Raw genomic sequence first — 20,878 nt, 5'->3', positions numbered from 1 at the left:
ATACTGTCCATATATGGAAATGGTTAAAAATAGCCAATTTTAGGGTGCATGCGTTTGACAAAAGTAATATATTCAGCGCCTTGACAAAGTATTTGTCCCATCATGATTTCTTTTTATGTTTGCGTGTCACTTGTTTCCGATCTTCAGACAAAGTTTAGTGTAAGACAAAAACAACGCTGAGTGCATAGGTGACAAAGGTGTTGCAATTTTTTTTTCCTTCAAAAAATGAAATGATCATTTAAAACTGTGCTTTATGTTACTTCACTGATCTAAAATAATCAGAAACCACTTAGTGTGACCTACCAAATATACAAAAAGAGCAGAAATCACGAGTGGGCAAATACTTTTTTAAGACACTATAGAAAACAACAAACGGAAATATTGTATGGCAAAATATTCTATTTAATGTCAACACATATCCTTATCACACATCATAACAAGGTATCGACATGATTTTTCCCTTTATTTTTTCCAAATATTTACATACTTATCACAGATATTCACATCTGAAATGTATAACTGAGCACTTTACTCATGCACACCCCTTAAATCAAGAGGAGTTCTGCTCATCTGATTCTTGAGTTGCTAGGATCTACAGTCCATGTTCATGGCAGTGTTAGTATGGTTTTACATATATAGCACAATGAGTAAGGAAGCCACTAAAACCAAACTGGCTGTCAAGGTAATGCATACGTCATACTTTCCTTACTCTTTGCCTCAGCTTGACTATTTCTTCCATTTATCTCCCCACACTGCCGACGTCATACTCTCTAAAACTTCAATCATCCAGTCCTCCTTTACTTAACTACCCCCTACAATCCAATTCTCTTTTTCTCTCTCTCTCTCTCTCTTTCTGCAGGACGAGAAGGCTGAAGGCTTCATCAGCTTGCCCGAGTTCCGAATCGACAGAGCAATCGAATGCAGGCGGAAATTGTGAGTCTCCTTCAGGTTTCCCTTGAGCACCCTCATTTCCCTTCCCCCTCCTTCCCTGCATGCACACAGAATTCGCTTCGCCCTCTGGGTGATATAAAGCATACATTACCTCTGTGAGGTTGGGAAACAAACAAGAGAGCCCCGGCGGAATTAATAAAGCTGACCAGAGCCTCGTGCTGATGAAGCCACGCGATGAATGATTAGAGGTGGAGCATGCTATCCTTCACAAGGCATGGCCACTCTTTACAGCTTCTGTCTCATGTCCTCTTAGCCTAGTACAAACTAATGAGCCAAGCTCCTTCACAGCTGTAAATGTGGTGTGACTGGTCAGATCACACTCCTCGGGCTGCATGTGCTGTAAGAGAGGTGTCATAGATGGCCCACTGCTACCCATGAATCCTTCCCTCTTGGTCTTTAGCACATTATCCTTTTAATTCTTTGGCAAAAAAAGTAAACATATGCATAAGGGCCCAGCCAATATGAAGATTTTGCGGCCGATACCACTTAGAAGGGGGTTAAAAATTCTGATAACTGATAATAATGGCCAATAGACTTTTACATTTAGAGTTTCTCTCTGTTACTTATTATTTTTTCATTGGCTTGCTTGGGCTGTCAAAATACAGTTCAACATTCGAATATTCATTAAATTCAAAGGCAGAAAAAACACATTTGAACACAGAAAATATCCATTTGAAAGTTGACAGTTACCTCTGCTGTGGAATCTGACAGGTTTTTAACTGTTCAGTCAATCTGAACGAGGTGATCTGTTTAATGTATAGAGCTAAATATGTAACGCTAATGTGTAAAAATGCATTCTTGTGTGAGGAAACTGAATGGTCAGCTTCAGGTTGAAGGCTTTTCTGACAAGTCAACACTCTGAATGTTAGCAAGTATGAACAACTTGAAAAAACATGTTTTTTATGTGTTATTTGAGCCAAGCGTTTTTGCATTTTGTACATGCAGTAACCCAGAAACTACATGGCTAAGCTGCTATTCAGCTAATGTTACTGCATCTAGTTACTGACTTTCACGTTTGTTTCAAGTTTGTTTCAAGTTTGTTCGCTTGGTGGTGATCTTGGCAACGCCACCAGTCATACAAGACCAGATGCTTATTTCTTTGAAATGGGAGAGACCTAAACACTCAAAATGAAGGCCAAATTACCGTTTCAAAAACATATTTGAAATCACTGATAAAATCTGACAGAAATCACATAAATAGTTTGTAGCACTTGGCTCAAATAACACACAAAGTTGTTCACAGTCGAGTTGTTTGGGCAAGTTGTTCTCCAGGGCCTTTTCCCCACTCGTGGCTTAACCGGCTGATTGGCTATTTTTAGTTAAGAAGGGACTTTTTTAAAAACAGACACCGTGTTGAGTGTCACAAGCTTTTCCATTCATTTTTAATGTCTCTGCTTTCACTACAGTTAATGTTCTTATAATATAGCTTATAATAACAGCAGGATATCGCTGGCGAAGTTCTCAGACCCCTGGGCTGAGAATTGCTGGTTTAAACGTCGTATGTTTTTGAGGTTGCTTGATCATTTATGCAGAGCATAATGGATGGAGGAGACATAGCAATGACTTGGAAATCTGGCATTTACTGCCGTTATTTATCTTCTTACATCTTTGTAAAATAATGTAAAAAATGATGTATTTATAATAAGAATACATTTGACAAACAAACAAGGGGACAATTTGATTTCTGATACCATCTGACAGCTGTAGTTCTTTTTTTTCTTTTTTTTCTCTTTTTCATATGTTATCATGCTAAAGATTAGATTTGGATACATCTTTTATGTTTTTTATTTTTTATTCAAACCATGATGATGTTTTGTGTTCAGATCCTAGTTCAGCTTGTACTGCTGTCATATAATTAAATAATTGGAGTCTTTTTTGCAACTAAAAAAGGCATAATCTATTCACCAAAAAAACGTGGGTTGCCAATAAGGGCCAATATTATCAGCCAACAGGTGTAACTGGTCAGGCCCTATTCTGAATATTCTGCAGGACATAAACTATAGCAGTGTTTCCAACAATAAAGCCAGCATCCTGCTTCTTTTGTATATTGATAGATAACTTGGTAACACAGCACTAATTTCACATGCTGACATCTATACTTTATATTTTAAGTTTCATATTTTAATGTGCCGAATATGGGCATGCATGCGTCATAATTATGCTGGGAGAAAGATTTTAATGAGTAAAAGGTGCCAAAGCCAAAGTCTCTGAATGCATTGCTAAAGATAAGTTAAGGCAGGGTTAATGGTTTGAAAATACAGTACACAGCATGATTTAGAGCAACAGAAACTTTACTTCAAGAACCAGTAATTACACTTTAACACAACATGGTAATCACTGATAGTAGGACGTAATTACGACCTAATTATTTAGTATGATTAACTAAGTTGCTTATCCGGACACTCTTAGTGGTTTCGTGCTCTCATTGTGAAAGCTTTGGGGTTGCACAAGTAAAAATGCAAGTTTGAGAAAAAAGCCTTACCTTTGCTGCATTTGCAGAATGACCTCACTGTTCTCTTCCAGTGCCTTCAAAGCCTGTCACCCAAAAATCAAGAGTTTCTTCTTTGCCACAGACTGTTTGGAGGAAATGAACAGGTAAGAGTAGACTGCCATTTCAAGCTTTTGTACACTCACTCATTCACTCACACACACAGAAATAGTCTGTCTACACCAAAGAAAGTAATGCTTAGAATGTATTTGATTCAAATGTGTACATCATTTTCACACACATAAAATACATTGCATGTACAGTATGTGATGCTTTTAAAAGGTGATTCTAGCCTAAACATTATAGATGGCTGAGGATAATAACATTAGGATGCTAATGTTTTATGTTCCTGGACACTGATCACACATGCATGCCCACGTAGAACTGTTTTCTTCCCAGGCCTTATCTCTTAAACTCTTTACATGAATAAGTTATGCCTGTTTCTCTTTCTTTGCTGCCAAAGGTATGAAAGATTGAACTTGCATAGAGTGCATTTTGTTAGCTGCTTTCTCCCTCCATGCACCCAGAACAGATTTTGTTGCTGAGGCATCTAATGGTCCAGGCAGCCCAACTGCACAGTTCAGTGACCCACCATATGACAGCTTGTTACAATGAATCGGCTGCTGATATTATGCGCTGTTGTTTACACATAGCACTTTACCTCCTACATATCTGAATTGAGTGAATAGGATATACTCAACTGTTAGAGGGCTCACATGTGACCAGGGCTCCAAACTAGTTGGAGTAACAAAAACAAAAACCAGAAACTAGAAACAAAAAACGCAACTGAAAATGTAATCATGTTTCACTGTTCTGGAAAATAAAACATTAATTTACCAGTTAATAACATAATTTTACTACCATGTTATTTACAGTTGTTTACAAAAGCTTGTGAACTCTTGGCAAAAATACACATTTTGTTTGCTTTTGAAGTCAAAAGAAGTAAACACAACTTCCACAACTTTTTCTGCAAACATTAATGCACAGTTATTTTTTGTTTGATATCATGTGCAAAAGTTTGGACACCCTTCTAATTCAGTACGTAGTATCATCCCCTTTGACAGATATTACAGCCTTTCTCTTCTTGTTTTAGGAATGTTCACCAACTCTTCTTTGTAGAACACTTCTAGGTTTTGGGTAATCTCCCACAGCATGTTTAAGATGCACCCATAGATGTTTAATGATGCTCAAGGCAGGGGACAGTGAGGGCATTTAAAAAGTTTCAGCTTGCTTTCATGGTGGATATTGAGATATGTTTTGGGTCATTGTCCTCTTGTAGAAGCCAGCCTCTTTTTAGCTTCAGTTTCGTGAGTGACTGTGTCACATATACTTCCAAAATTTGCTTATATTTAGTGGAATCCATTCTTCCATCTACCTGTGCAGTGTTGTCTGTGCCACTGGCTGCCAAATAACCTCAAAGCATAATAGATCCACCCCATACTTAACAGTTGGCAAGGTATTATGCTACTCCTTTTCCCCCCAAACAAGCCTTTTGTCACTGTGGCCAAAGAGTTGCATTTTTACTTCATCAGTCCACAGCACTTATTTCCAAAATGATTCTGGCAGTCTAGATGGTGTTTTGCATACTTCAGACATTGACTTTTCTGATGAGGTGGGAAGAAAGGTTGCCTTCTGATGACTCTTCCATGCAGATCATGTTTGTGCAAGCAGTGCTGCTCATGTGTCAGCTAAGCCTTCCTGCAGATTCTTTGCTGTCATAGGAGGGTTTTGATTTGCTGGTTTCGCCAGCATACAAGCAATTCTGTCTGACAGCTCTCTTCATCTTCTTGGTCTTGCCTTGACTTCCACAGTTCCACTTAACTGTTGTTTCTTAAAGACATTTAAACAGTGAAATGGACAAAAGTAAAAATTAAAATTGTGAGCTGGAAACACTATCTTTTTATAGCCTTCCCTTGGTTTGTAGGCGTAATTAGCTTCATTTCCCTCAGCCAGCTGCTTAGAGGAGACCATGGTTGTTGAATGTTAGCACAAAGTTTGAAGAGCCAAGTTATTGTACAGAACTAGAGGTGTTCTGCGAATAAGAGTGGGTGAAAAATCCTAAAACAAGAATAGAAAGAAGCTGGCTACAAATAGCTTTTACAACCTGTGATGTCTTTGGAAGGGGGCATTACTAAGTACTGAATGAGTAGGGTGTCCAAATCTTTGCACATGCATGAATTATTTATTTAATTACTTATTTAATTATTTATTTTAAAAATAGTTTGCTGCTGAGATTGTTTACTTTTGTTTACTCTTTTCACTTTAAAAATCAACAAAATATGTGATTTCGCCAGGGGTGCACCAACTTTTGCATACAGCTGTATGTCTTACCTCCAAACTCCTAAATGTCCCAAACGATTAACATCCAGTCTTGCGTGATTTCATTCAGTGTATCATTTTACCAGATTTAAATGGCATGTGTGTGGTATTTTTGCGCTTAGGCTATAGATTCATTAGGTAAACACGATCTATAAGTAGACAACAGCTCTGAATGTTCTCTGTGCTCTTCTGCATACTCTCACATGATTCTGTTTGTATTCCATCATGTTACGAGGAACCATTTAGACATCTAGCATGTCTGTGCCATTGAGAATTTGCTCACTCTACTGACTGTGCAACACTGCATTTGGACTTATTTTGATCATTATAACTTTTGGTAAATTATTATGGGCTATTTTGCAGTAAAAAGTAAAATTCCATGGCCTATGTATGTGCACACATTTCCTTACTCCCAGGCTGAGCTTTCAGAGTATAAAATTTAATTAAATACAGTGGGGCAAAAAAGTATTTAGTCAGCCACTGATTGTGCAAGTTCTCCTACTTAGAAAGATGAGAGAGGTCTGTAATTTTCATCGTAGGTACACTTCAACTGTGAGAGACAAAATGAGAAAAAAAAATCCAGGAAATCTCTTTGTAGGATTTTTAAAGAATTTATTTGTAAATTATGGTGGAAAATAAGTATTTGGTCACCCACAAACAAGCAAGATTTCTGGCTCTCACAGACCTGTAACCTCTTCTTTAAGAAGCTCTTCTGTCCTCCACTCGTTACCTGTATTAATGGCACCTGTTTGACCTCGTTATCTGTATAAAAGACTCATGGCCAAGACCAAAGAGCTGTCGAAGGACACCAGAAAGAAAATTGTAGACCTGCACCAGGCTGGGAAGAGTTAATCTACAATAGGCAAGCAGGTTGGTGTGAATAAATCAACTGTGGGAGCAATTGTAAGAAAATGGAAGACATACAAGACCATTGATAATCTCCCTCGATCTGGGGCCCCACGCAAGATCTCATCCCGTGGGGTCAAAATGATCATGAGAACGGTGAGCAAAAATCCTAGAACTACACGGAGGGACCTGATGAATGACCTGCAGAGAGCTGGGACCAAAGTAACAAAGGCTACCATCAGTAACACACTACGCCGAGAGGGACTCAAATCCTGCAGTGCCAGGCATGTCCCCCTGCTTAAGCCAGTACATGTCCAGGCCCGTCTGAAGTTTGCCAGAGAGCATATGGATGATCCAGAAGAGGATTGGGAGAATATCATGTGTTCAGATGAAACCAAAATAGAACTTTTTGGTAAAAACTCAACTCGTCGTGTTTGGAGGAAGAAGAATGCTGAGTTGCATCCCAAGAACACCATACCTACTGTGAAGCATAGGGGTGGAAAGATCATGCTTTGGGGCTGTTTTTCTGCAAAGGGGACAGGACGACTGATCCGTGTTAAGGGAAGAATGAACGGGCCATGTATCGTGAGATTTTAAGCCAAAACCTTCAGTGAGAGCATTGAAGATGGAACGTGGCTGGGTCTATCAGCATGACAATGATCCCAAACACACCGCTCGGGCAACGAAGGAGTGGCTCCATAAAAAGCATTTCAAGGTCCTGGAGTGGCCTAGCCAGTCTCCAGACCTCAACCCCATAGAAAATTTGTGGAGGGAGTTGAAAGTCCGTGTTGCCCAGCGACAGCCCCAAAACATCACTGCTCTAGAGGAGATCTGCACGGAGGAATGGGTCAAAATACCAGCTACAGTGTGTGCAAACCTGGTGAGGACTTACAGGAAACGTTTGACCTCTGTCATTGCCAACAAAGGTTATGTTACAAAGTTTTGAGTTGAACTTTTGTTATTGACCAAATACTTATTTTCCACCATAATTTACAAATAAATTCTTTAAAAATCCTACAAAGAGATTTCCTGGATTTTTTTTTTTCTCATTTTGTCTCTCATAGTTGAAGTGTACCTATGATGAAAATTACAGACCTCTCTCATCTTTCTAAGTAGGAGAACTTGCACAATCAGTGGCTGACTAAATACTTTTTTGCCGCACTATAAGGTCTACATACAATCCATGTAAAAGTAAGGGAATTAGGTGGTTCTTCATTTTGTGGTTTAAGAATGTTCTGTTGGGGTTAGAACACAAGAATGGAAATGTTAAAATATTGCCTTTGCTCAGAGCGAACAGATTGATTTATTATCCAGTATTCTGAGCCCTGCATGTGACACTGAAACGTGTGCATGGAGGACACAAAAGCATAGTGCACAGTGTATAGTAACAGTCAAAATTAGGATGTCAATGGTGTGTGTCCTTTGGATTTACACCTATATATGTATATGTGGTGTGTTGTATGAACATATAACATTTTAGCATGATGTATACGGTGATGAGCATAAGGTGCTTTTTATAAATAAATAAGTAAATGTGTCAATTCCAAAAACTGTGGTGTGGTTGCTGTGATTGGTCAAAAATGCATCTGTTTTCTTTAATGACCGTAATACCAACTGCACCATCTTGTCTATACAAACACCGATGTGTTTGTGGCATATTTGGAATACAAGTACTGATTTCTTTCCATATGTTACTACTTCCATCATTGTCCAGGTCATCCTGTGTAGAATTCGTAAGATGTCTCTTGGTCCTCTGCTTTAAAAGAAATTGACAAATCCGTCTATCGGTAATGGCCTCAAACATGGATGAGGCAGTTACTTTGTACATGCTGAACCTGTTGATATATTTAAATGACCTTCAGCCATCTCCTTAATCAGGATGAGGTTATGTGTGACGCATGATGATTGTCACAGCATTTGTGACGCACATATCTGCAACACAACATCACTTTACTTTGGGTTGGCCGACAGGATATCCGGCAAGATGGCCCGCATGGCTCTATTCTTGGCCATGTCCTCATTACTGTGTTCTCCTGAGACCTCAGTGATCAACGTGTGAACTCATTTGTCCCACATCTGCTCTCATTTCAGTCTGGTGGATTTGGTCTTTTCCTTGAGACATGGCAGGAAAACTCAGTATGACAGTCAAATAACTTTTCCATGCTGCTAATACAAGAACGTAAGGCAGGACAGGGGGCTAAATTTAGACAGATGTCAGCTCAAATGGTGGTGTATAAATGATTTAGTTCTGTATTTGCCCCCCACTCCCCCTCCCAGTCACCCAGCCTCCATTTTACCCTTTTCCACGACTCGACATCAAGCCACGCTGCCAATCTATGGCTGGCCCCAGTTCGCAGAGAGACATATAAAAAATAGATGCTGATTATCAATTCATGCAAAAGAAGTGATACGCCGTTCCCCCATCCTCTGTTTGGAAGAGAGGGCTCTGATAGTGATCATTTATTCACAAACAGTAGAGGTAATGGAGGATTGGGGAGGGGGAGCAGAAATGCCACTTAAAGTTTCACAATTTTTTAAAAAAGATCTCTCGCCACACAAATGCAAAAAACATTGAGCTGCTTCCAGCTGAAATACACTTTTCAGATTTACATAAGGTGGACAGAGCCCATGTTCTGGCTGTTAGTTTTGTTACGACAAAATGTTACCGTTTTATTGTTATTGTTTACTGAACTGCAATACTGTTCTGCATAGGCTATACCACAATAGTACGATGGGGAAAAAAGGACAAACACAAGTGATGCTAAGGGAACAGAGTGACTGAAGCAATGTTATTTAAGGGGTGGAAGAAAACAAAATAAATGGATTGCAATCAATAAATTGTACTGAAAAAAATGTACGCAGGTATCAGTAGCATGGTGGATAAGACCATGTACCAACGTAAAACACTTTGAATAAGAGCATCTGCTGTTACAACCCCATTACCAAAAAAGTTGGGACGCTGTGCAAAATGTAGGTAAAAACAAAATGCAATATTGTGCAAATAATTTAAACCCTATATTTCATTAAAATGCTTCAAAGACAACATATCAAATGTTGAAACTGAGCAATTTTATTGTTTTTTGAAAAATGTGTGCCCATTTTGAATTTGATGCCAGGAACATATTCCAAAAAAGTTGGGATGAAGCAATAAAAGGCAAATTTGTATAATGCTCAAAAAACACATGCTGGTTAATTGGCAACAGGTCAATAACATGATTAAGTAAAATCAAATATTCAAAAGTAAAGATAAGGAGGGGTTCACTACTCTGTGAAAGACCGCACAATCAAATAGTGCAACAATTCAAGAATAACATTTCTCATATAAAATAGCAAAGAACTTTTGCTTTTCATCATCTACTGTACATAATAACATTAAAGATTCAGAGAATCTGGAGAAATCTCTGTATGCAAGGGACAAGACCAAAAACCAGCATTTGCTGGCCGTGATCTTTGCGCCCTTAGGTGGCACTGCATTAAAAACAGACATGATTCTGTAGTGGAAATCACTGCATGGGCTCAGAAACACTTCTGAAAAACACTGTCTATGAAAACGGTGCAGCGGTGCATCCACAAATGCTAATTAAAACTCAAACTAATTAAATGCAAAGAAGAAAGCATATATAAACAGGATCCAGGAATGCTGCCACCTTCCCCGGGGTAAAATGGACTGATTGGAAGTGGAAAAGTGTCCTGTGGTCCGACAAATCAACATTTGAAATTCTTTTTGGAAATCATGGACACTGTGTCCTCTGGGCTAAAGACCACTCGGCTTGTTATCAGTGCACAGTACAAAAGCCAGTATTCATGATGGTATAGAGGTGCATTAGTGCACATGGCATGGGTGACTGGCACACCTGTGAAGGCACCATTAATGCTGAACGATATATACATGTTTTGGCAACATATGCTGCCATCCAGACAACGTCTTTTTCAGGGGAAGTCAAACCACATTCTGCATGTATTACAACAGCATGGTTCTGTACTAAAAGAGTCCAGGCACTAAACTGGCTTGCCTGCAGTCCAGACCTGTCACCCACTGAAAACATTTGGCGCATTATGAAATGAAAAATACAACAAAGGAGACCCCAAATTGTTAAGCAGCTGAAATCTTATGTTAACCAAAAATGGGAAAACATTTCACTTTCAAAACTACAGCAATTGGTCTCCTCAGTTCCCAAACGCTTACAGAGGGTTGTTAAAAGAAGAGGTGATATAACACAGTGATAAACATGCCCCCGTCCCAACTTTTTTGGAACGTGTTGTTGGCATCAAATTCAAAATGGGCATATATTTTTGTAAAAAACAATACAATTTCTCAGTTTTAATATTTGATATGTTGTCTTTGTGCTATTTTTAATGGAATATTGGATTTAAATGATTTGCACATCATTGCATTTTGTTTTTATTTACATTTTGCACAGTGTCCCAACTTTTTTGGAAATGGGGTTGTAGATTGCAGGTGTATTTTTTTTTTAAATGTTGTGTTGCATTGTCATTTTTACAGTTCTGTTTTGCTTGATTAAAATGAATGTAGTGAACAAAGTGCAAACTTCATTAGGTTTTTTTTTTTGGATGCATATTTGGCATTCTAAAGTAATGAATCACAAATATCATATTACAGTTTCTTAGGATATCACAACATGGGCACACACTACTTTGAGAGACCTCTATAGATTATCTCCTTATGTTTTAATTGTTACATCTGTTGAAACTGTTGTTTGTCAACAGTGTTAGGATTATGATTAGGTCTAGAACAGGGAGTTTGGCTCCAACTCTAATCTAACACACCTGATCCAATTAATAAAGGCCTGCAGAGGGATCTGAATATTAGAGCCAGGTGAGTTGGACCTCTTGGACCTGGATTCTTCAGGGTGGTATATCTCCAGGATCGAGATTGAGCACCCCTGGTCTAGAATTAGGTTTAGGTTTTAGGGTAAAGTGAGGTAGTTACATTTTAACCTTTAATGCCTACAAAATAAGCAGACCAGGGCCTTCTAAAGAGGTCGTTCTCAGTTCGCTTCCAGATGAGCTTTGTTGCAGTATGTTTGATATAAGAACGCAAAAAAAATTGATTTTGCTTGCTTTTCTCTAGTACCTGTTTGATTCCTATAACACTTATCCTCCTGCAAAGCACATCAGGCTCATGGAAGAAACAGGCCAAGACACAGATGGATAGACAAGGGTCTAACCAATCAGAAAAAAAAATATATTCAAATTAAACCCCATAAAATGCCAAAACTTTTCACCAGTTTTGTGTGGCCTGTTTTCAAATGCTGTGTATTATTTCATTGTAGGAGTAGAAAACAATATGAAATATGGAGCTAAAGAAAAGTCCTAATCCGATCAATTTTGGTGCCAAAATCAGTTCTAAAACATGGCAAACATGGTCATAACTCATCTCAAACTAAATGCACAGCCTTAAATATCTGAGCCTTCGTTTGTGAGGAGTAGTGGGATATATTGTAAGCTCACCTCTCCTGTCCCTTTTCAGATGGATGAATAGGCTGGGGCTGGCAGCTATTGGTTACACACCTGATGACAAAGTGCCACGGCCGGATGAGGGTAAGGCCAGAATTAGATGTTCGTGCCCTTGACACACAGTGCTGTTCTAGTTTCTAGCTCACTCTTTGTGAGTGCAAGTGAGAGGAGCTTTTTAAATCTGCTTTCTCTTTCAGATTACTGGAGTGAAAGTGATCAGGATGATATAGATGGCTCCATGACTCTAAAGCAGGAAGTACCTTCTTCACTATGTGACACCTACCATCGGACACCCTCGGTATGTTGCACAAAAACAAATTTGCCATTTCCAAAACACAGGGGCACGCTCGTGAGCTCATTTTCCCTCTAGAACTGATAATTCTCTGCTGAGTCCAAGTTCAGTGGAATATTTCATTAAAATAGCCAACAATCTCCATCTCCTTGGGGAGTGAGATTCTAAGCTTGAATAAAACATCAGAGTCAGGCCAAGAGCTTCAAACTGCAGCTGCTATTAATTAGCTCAAGTTACTTGTACAGTACAGTATCCGTCTTGAGGATTACCAACTGCAGTGACACATTCAGCCACAAGATGGTGCCAAGTCCTTTTTGTACTTCAAACAGACTCTGCATTGATATAGGATGATGGAGTTGAGTGTGTGGAATAAACTCTACCTAAAAAAATGTTTTACATATACTTAGCTAGCTACTCATTCTAATGTTATCGTGCATATGTCTACTGGTATCACATGACCTAATTTACATTGTTTTTACATTGTTTTAACATTGTGGCGTGCTACAAGTGACAATGATTCTTTTAGTGTAGATTTGTGATAGAATTGGACGGAATTTGTTTTTTTTTTGTTTTGTTTTTTTTTTTCAATTTTCTGCTATCACAAGTCAATTTCATACCCTGTATTCAATTTAAGATACTCTGAAACTAAAGAAATAGCATGTGTTATTATACATTTTACTGGCCTTATTAAACAATGTGTAGTTCAATGTGTGGTTCAGTCTATGGTAGAGAAAAGGACTCAAGTATTTTTACAGTGGTGTTGAATGGAACCAGGAATTGCGATGTCTACCACACAAATAATAGAGCCTTTTTTACTTTTCAGAATGACCGGTGAACCAGTGTTTTTTATATGCAGTGTTGATGGTAATGCAGTGGTAAATCTAGTTTTTCTTAGGAGACTATTTTGCCACCACTAAAGAAATGGTATTCTGTATATTTTACTAAACATTTTACTGGCCTTTTTGAACAACGTGCAGTAGTTTGTTTATTCTGCTGGCATTTCTCTTGAACTTCTGGGTCACAGAAGACCATTAAGGGTACTACAGTAGTCCCCAAAAATTGTCAGAATGTAGGCTGCATTTCTCAGCTGTGTTCAAAGGATCTTTCTGACTGGAATAGCCTTTGATGACATAGCGGTCTAGAGACACAGTCCACCTGGACTGCAGCCTTTAGGAACACAGCTCATGAGTTGAATTCAGAGTGTTAGCAAAGGGCAAATCATAATCTCTGCAGGGGTGTGAGCCCTCTAGGAACTGAGTTTGACAGCCCTGTTCTACATACTCATTTTTCATGTGATGCCACTCTTCTGCCCTTCTCCCCACTCCCCTTAAATATTCTGCACACTTTATCTTGCCTTTCCTTCCTACACTCTTCTCCTGTCCTGCCCCATCGTGGCTTCCTACCTGTCCTCAGGTTCACAAGCTGCACTGCTCCGAGCCACTGGCCGCTCCGCTGCCACGCTCACAGAGCTCTGTGAACCTGATGCGCTCCACTCCCTCCCCTCTTCTTCCACAGGTCAACTCATCTAGCCCCTTCCCTGAGCCCAAGCACGGACGCCACTTCTCCAGCGAGTCCACCTACTCCCACTCCTCAGCTGAGGACTCCCGGGGCGGGGACGGCGGAGGTGGGGGCTCCAGCAGCACTCATTCGTCAGGCTGCCGCTCCAGCCACCGAGAGCGCCGCTCCTGGCAGGACCTGATCGAGACGCCATTGACCAGCTCTGGCCTGCACTTCCTGCAGACTGTACCACCAGAGGGTGAGCATGGCTATGATGGCGGGCCTGGAGCTGGAGGGCGCATGCCCCTGTCCCCTGAGCACAGGCGACAGGCCACTCTGCCCGTGCGGAGGCATCACGTGGACCGTGATGGGCCTTTTCCACTGGTGGGCAGTGAGGACAGGGGACACCAGCTGCATCGCAGGGCCCACAAGCAGCGTAGTCAGAGCCTGCCACGCAACCGAGAGGTGAGGGCCAGGAGCTTGCTGCAGGGTCACGGAGAGGAGAAGAGTGAAGACGAGGAGGTGCTGCCTGCTAGGTGTGGTGATGACAGTGAAGAAGGTGAGAACTAAAGCACACAGTCTAAAACCTGGCAAAAAAAAGAAGTTTACAGATCTTTCTCCTTGCTCCTATCAAATGTGTTTTGGACAAAAATTAGCCAAAACATGTTTGGTGTCCAAAGTTAAAATAAATGGTGTACTGTTTTGTACTAAAAACTGACAAAAGTTTAAGCTTTAAGATGGTGGCTTCTGCTGTTTTAGCTATTCTTCTGTCTATTTTGTAGATAACAGCGTACCATACAGTGTTAGAAACAACTAAAAGTCTATTTGAGGTTTTGACGTTGATGCAAATATATAAAGATTTAGAGGTGCAGTTTGGGCTAAATAGTGAAGTATAAACTTGTAATACTTTTTGGGTACATTAGTCTTATATCTACAGTACAAAACAAAAGAAGCAAACTTCAGACACCTGACATAAAATAGTTTATATTTGGCTTATCATCATGCAAATTTTATTCACCTAACTATTCCTTGCTAAGCAGTCATAGAGTTGTCAATTCCAGTCCTGGGCGACTATAGCTTAGTATTTTCCTTAACCAAGATGACATGATTCATTATCAACCCTTTCATCACTCATGTCATTGAAGTAAAAAGAATCAAAAACTTGAGAACCACTGTCATAATATATTTTTTCACCAGGCAGTATGGTACAGCATAGCATGGAACGGTTAAATCTGAGCCCAGAACTATCTGTACCCTTGTTAAGTACCTGTTTGCATTTCCCATCTCACAGTGAACCATAAAAGTACTTGCAGTTCTCTTTAGTTTGTGTGGTTCCATAATTTTCTCATGCAAATCCGGTGTTAACAGTAGCAACAATGGAGAGGAGCTTCAAGTTCAGTTTTCCTGCATTTAGTTTTATGTCAAGAATCACAGACAGACATAGCCTAGTGTTTTTTTGTTTGTTTGTTTTTTATGGCAATCATCTGACTCCAGTGACTCCTCGTGACAATTCTGTGGGAAAATACTTCTAGCTCCCCTCTTATGATCTGGCTCAGCACGCTTGGTATCCCAAAAAGAATGGTAAACAAATTTAGCACAGGTATGGTATGGGGTTTGCTAAGGTTCACTTGGCAGTGGAAATGATGACAAAATGTATGATCATGGAGTTGTTGGAATACTTTACTGCCCAGTGGGAAAAAATAGTCAACTATTTCTGAACTTCTTTATATTTACATTATATTCATCTGGTTCAACTCATTAATGGCTAGGGAGATGAATTAACTGAAAACTCTGCTTCAAGACATCAAAAGCATTTCAGCATGGCTGTTTTACCTGATACCAAAGGAGTAAAAACGTGTGCCATCACATTTTAAATGTGCTGAATAACTATTTAATAAGAAAAGGTGAAGAACTTCAGTTTCACTGTCCTTGTGTCCCATTAACATGTTGCGTCTGTTATGGGTTATGAATGTCTTTATAATTAGCTGGTGATTTGAAGCAGGTTTGTTAATGTCTGCCAAGACTGGAGCAGAGAAATACTACTGAGTAAAGAGCGCTGTTGTAACTGCGTTGCTCACAATCTTGACACAACACTGTAGGTCAATTTGCTCTCTGTTTCTTGTGTCCAGCAAGCAAGAGGTATGATGGAAAGGATGTGGATGGACTGGAGGAGCTCTATCGTGCTCTAGAGCAGGCCAACCTCTCTGCCATCGGTGACCTCCGACCCACCACCAAGCAGGAGTTCCGTCGTTCCTTCCTCAAGCGCTGCAATGACCCCATCATTAATGACAAACTGCACCATGTCCGAATCCTCAACAGCACACTAAAGGTGGGTCAGTTGTTCTTTATTCATTGATATTGTTGAATTAGCCATATGATGCAATATAGTTTATATTTGAGTCATTTGATATAGTAGCTCGAGAACCCCAGGGTATACTTTCTAGGAGTGGTCGTGACTATTAGATCTAGGCCTCCAGTTTGGCCCATAAATCTACAAACAAAAAAAAACTGGAAAAATGTTAATTACTGCTAGCTTCTCCAAGGGATTCTAGTAGTATGTTAGCAGTAAGTTAACCATAATTTACATGAACAATTTTTGGACCCACTCATTGCAAATCAAAACATGATTTATTGATTCCTGTGTCACTTCTTAATTATACTGGTGGTTAATGTTAGGCCTTCAGTCCAGCTCTTACAGTCTTAACCAGATACCACTGAGAACAAAATCCTGATTGGATAAGCTTCCATTGGGTGTTTAAAAATGTAACGCTTTTGTTTTGTTTGAGTATTATGACAATGCCTTCAACATTTGAATACAACAAGCATGATGAATATATTAAACTAAAAATTACGGACAGTATTTTTATTTTACAGAAATGACTAGGGTTTCTCTGAAGGCCTAAAAGGCCCAGAGGATTTTCCACTGCTTTCTGGACATAGATTTAGCCTTCACAGTCAATTAGGATTTTAAAATCAACAAATTCAAATTACTCTCATTCATCTCAAATTATTGACTCTTACATATGCAATAATATGGCTCATGCTGGTGTGGGATAACAAGCAAGCTGGCAAAGATATCATGCTAATGTTTATATCTGCTCTCCTTCAGGCAAAGGAGGACGAGCTGGCCATTATCAATCAGCTGCTGGAGGACCCTGGCCTCACCTCGAAGAAGTTTCGTGAGTGGAAACAGTGGCACCACGAGCTTTTCCTGGACATTTGCGAGTTTAGCTCAGGCAACAACGGGGCAGCTGATCTTTCCCCGCTAGCAGGTCCTCTCATGACGCACACACACTCCTTCATCGAGACCCACGTCTGAGACCAGGTCCAAATGGTGTTTGGATGCACTCCACTGCTGCCTCAGTTTTTCTCCATCCCTCTTCGATTCTTCCTTTCTTCCCACGATGCCGAACCAACTGACCAACCAACCACTGTAACGTGTGTAAATACGGCCGAGAGGGCAAGCAGACTCCATGTAAATACTCTGATGAGCGACAGCAGCCCTTGCAGGGTGCCTACTGCATGTCTGAAGAGAAAGCATTCTTCCTTCTGTCGAATGACCTAAGCTAGAAAGTTCTGAAGAAAGTTCTTTTTACTACTTTACAAATTTTGATTACTTTTGATTAGATTAGCCTTTCTTTTGCTATCTCTGGTTGGGTTGCAGTGTGTTACTGGAGGAATAGTAGTAGCAATACAGAGGGGGACCGTTTCCACCACAACACTGTACTTTCATATTAAACTTTGCACCCATGATGCTCTGATAACTCTATTCTCTTCATACTATTCTTACTGCTGATTATGACTATTAGAAATGCAAATCAGAAACCTGATAAGATGATTGCGATCACACCATGCATTATTAGGAGTGATCTAAGCATTGGTCTTTCCAGGCTTTTCACTGGAACTCATTCTATGAAGGTGAAAGTGTACCTAAATGGAGGCAACACCTTACAACAGAAATACAGACCTTCATGTTTGCTTAGAAGTAGCCACTGTTTTAAACTGTGAACTATTCTTGTGAATGCAATCTTTCGATTCTGTGTGTACAGAATCACCTAAGACAGTTTTTTTTTGTAGAAAAGCATAGAAAACTATATAAAAAATAGATATATACATAATTACAGTACATTGCTTGAATGGTTACTTGTTGCTTAAAAGGTGTAGATGGAAAATCCCACTCTGGAATTAGACTGATTGACTCTGGAATTCATAGAGAGTTCCAGTTGATATCATTTATTTGCTTTGTTTGTTTGGTATGGGTTGTCATTTCAGTCAAATGTTGTGCTGCAGTTACACATATGAGCCTATACAAGCACATTAGGAGGGTATGAAATTACGTGTAGGTGTAAAGATGCACTACAAAGAATGCACTTTTGGTCACTGCATCACAGGGTCAAACTTGACAGCTTAGAAATTTGGTGGACAGACAGAATTTGGGGTCTAAATGTAATGAAAGATGTCTACAGTCTTTCAGAAATATTTCTAGATCAGTCTAAATCGGACATACCATAGATTCACATACTATTTGAGCTGAGTTATTGTATTTGCTAGAATTGTTAAATACTAATAGCCCCTATCAAACAGTCAAACTGAGCTTATTGAAAAAGTGCCACACAAAAATAACAAGAAAAAACTGATGCCAATATAAAAGACAGCTGCCAGTTAATAACTATATTATTGAGAATGACGATTTGATCAAAAGCCTTTTAAAGCATGTGTTTGAGACTGATCCATAAAGGAAAATATTTTACAATTGTATTCTGGTTATGAGAAAATAGATTTTACTTATTGCCTGTGGACTGGATTATTTACAAAGAGCACAAAAGATAGGAGTTTTATCATTAGCTAAGTACTGAATTCAGGAAGAATCGCCAGTATTGATACAATGCATGTGTGCTAGTATCCTAGCTGATGTTTTACTGGCCAAAACGACGGGTACGGAGACTAAATGAATAATTTGTCAGACGCCAAGCAGTGTTCATGGGTTTACAACGACTGTGGGTGGAGCCGAGCGAAATAAAACCAAAATATGTACATATCTCCACATACATTGCAACAATGTAAATGGCATAACTACTCTGCTGTACACATGGCCTTGTTTTACTGTTTTATGAATCTTACTGGTTTAGGAAACACTGCAGACTTTGGTCTGATGTAGCAGCACATGCAGCATCACAATGTGAATTGTACATTTTCATTTACTTCTTTTAAATTATAACCTGAGTAGGCCAAGGACTCATATCTTTACTTTGTTTGTCACTACAGCTGCAATCAGTATGTTTTTCTTTTTTCTTATATTACAATAAAAGTAAAAACAGTTCTAACCGGTCAAGAACAACGCAATGACTATTATGACACATTGTATTGCGGTAGAGGTGGGGGGAAAAAACATACTGACTGTAGCTTTAAAACAGTGTGTTTTCACTGTGAGATGCCAAAGTAACTGCATCGTTACAAGCCTTTAAACAACAACATCCCTCACCAAGGGAGAACTGTATTACTAACTGGCCATTAGCACAAATAATTATACTCCGTAAAGCAGACCACATAGTTCTTTTCAGTTTTTTATATTAAAAACTGCTTACAGTTCACAGAAGAACCAAGCATTCCCAAACAATAATGCATTGCCTTGCTTTGACAACAAATTTGCATCTTTCTCTGTTCCACATACATTTGTATTTAATACTTTTTAGTATGATACTGGTTTAGATGATCTGTTATTCCTTTCTTTTGCACTGTATTTATTCATTGGTCAATCTTCTAAGATCAGTCAGATGGGACTCCACTGTGTGTTTTTAAAGGAGTGTACTCCTCATAGTACATTGCACAGGTGTGTAAGATGTAAGTTGCACTGCGACATTAAAAAAGGAACATATTGCTCTTTTTCAAGGATATTACTACTAGCCAACTGTTATTCTGTACATTATATTATGAAGAGAGGATATTAAAAAAAGCAAATTACATTTATTCTTCCTAAAGTAGCCTTTTTGTTTCATATATACAAATATATATTAACAGAAATCCAGATTGTAAACTTCAGTTGTAACTTTGAATTCAATAAAATAAATTCACTGCACTATAAAACTTGGCATGTTTTCAGAGTGAATTATTGTGGTTAGGCTTGTGAACTTAAAATCATTTTCATTTTCAACTGTCAGACAGCACTTTTCCGATGCTTTGTTCAGTAACTATTCCACGACTCCACTTTTCACAAACAACGCAAAATACATAATCCATTTAAAATACACTCACTGGCCAAGTGCCTGCATGAACTCTAACTTCAACTATTCAGACATTGTTTACCTCCCTCACACCGCCGTTCTTCACGTTCTTACACCAATGTGAAGGGCTGCTTATTTTATTGAAATAAAACGAATAAATCTGTCGGACATCACGATGATGACATGAGAAGCGATAAATTATTTTTAAAATACTGTGTCTCAGACTGGATGTGATCTAAGAACAGACTTTTCTTGGACATGCGAACAGAAATCTAACTAACCTTTCCTTTAAGCCAGGGGTTGGCAAAATGCGGCTCTTTTACTGCCCTGTTGAGGCTCCACAGCATAATTTGATTTTTAGGTAAAAATAAACGAATCCTCCCTTGCAGTAAAATAAAGCTCTGCTGATCGTTCTAACACAGTTTAACAATAAATGGTCTTAAACACTGAAGTTAATGTATAACTGCTAATTCACCCTTTAACCCTAAAGGTTGGCACTCAGACTGCCGGTCACCACAGTCAACGCAGACAAGAATCTCGCCTAGCTAGTAGCTAATGAATGGCAAAGAGAAAGATTTAAGATGAACATCAATAATTTGGAGATGAATGGACTTATTTACATTTATAAGCACTCAGCTGGTTTCCTGATACGTTTAATCTGCAACGAGAAACTGTCAAACACTAAAAAGTCATGAGGCTGAAGTCAGCTTCTCATTCGCCAGCCTGTTGTTCAAATTTTCACGTTCCACCTTAAATGGTGCAACAGTTAGCTACATAGTTAGCTAC

The 20,878-nt window shown here is 39.2% G+C and overlaps 1 protein-coding gene across 1 annotated transcript in view; it reads left to right on the top strand.

Annotated features, from left to right (window-relative positions):
* Nucleotides 1-17,535, top strand: part of LOC118807263 (connector enhancer of kinase suppressor of ras 2-like) — a 124,155-nt gene extending 106,620 nt beyond the window's left edge. The window contains exons 16-22 of the mRNA XM_036569226.1: nucleotides 860-933; nucleotides 3,475-3,546; nucleotides 12,096-12,166; nucleotides 12,280-12,380; nucleotides 13,890-14,430; nucleotides 16,001-16,200; nucleotides 16,981-17,535. Coding sequence (XP_036425119.1) covers nucleotides 860-933; nucleotides 3,475-3,546; nucleotides 12,096-12,166; nucleotides 12,280-12,380; nucleotides 13,890-14,430; nucleotides 16,001-16,200; nucleotides 16,981-17,190 — 1,269 coding nt within the window. The 3' untranslated portion in view covers nucleotides 17,191-17,535. The remainder of the gene's footprint in view (nucleotides 1-859; nucleotides 934-3,474; nucleotides 3,547-12,095; nucleotides 12,167-12,279; nucleotides 12,381-13,889; nucleotides 14,431-16,000; nucleotides 16,201-16,980) is intronic.
* Nucleotides 17,536-20,878: the final 3,343 nt, after the last annotated feature.

This window comes from Colossoma macropomum, unplaced genomic scaffold, assembly GCF_904425465.1.
Source record: "Colossoma macropomum unplaced genomic scaffold, Colossoma_macropomum, whole genome shotgun sequence".
In the NCBI taxonomy this organism is placed as follows: domain Eukaryota; kingdom Metazoa; phylum Chordata; class Actinopteri; order Characiformes; family Serrasalmidae; genus Colossoma; species Colossoma macropomum.
This window is presented reverse-complemented; position numbering and strand designations above follow the sequence as displayed.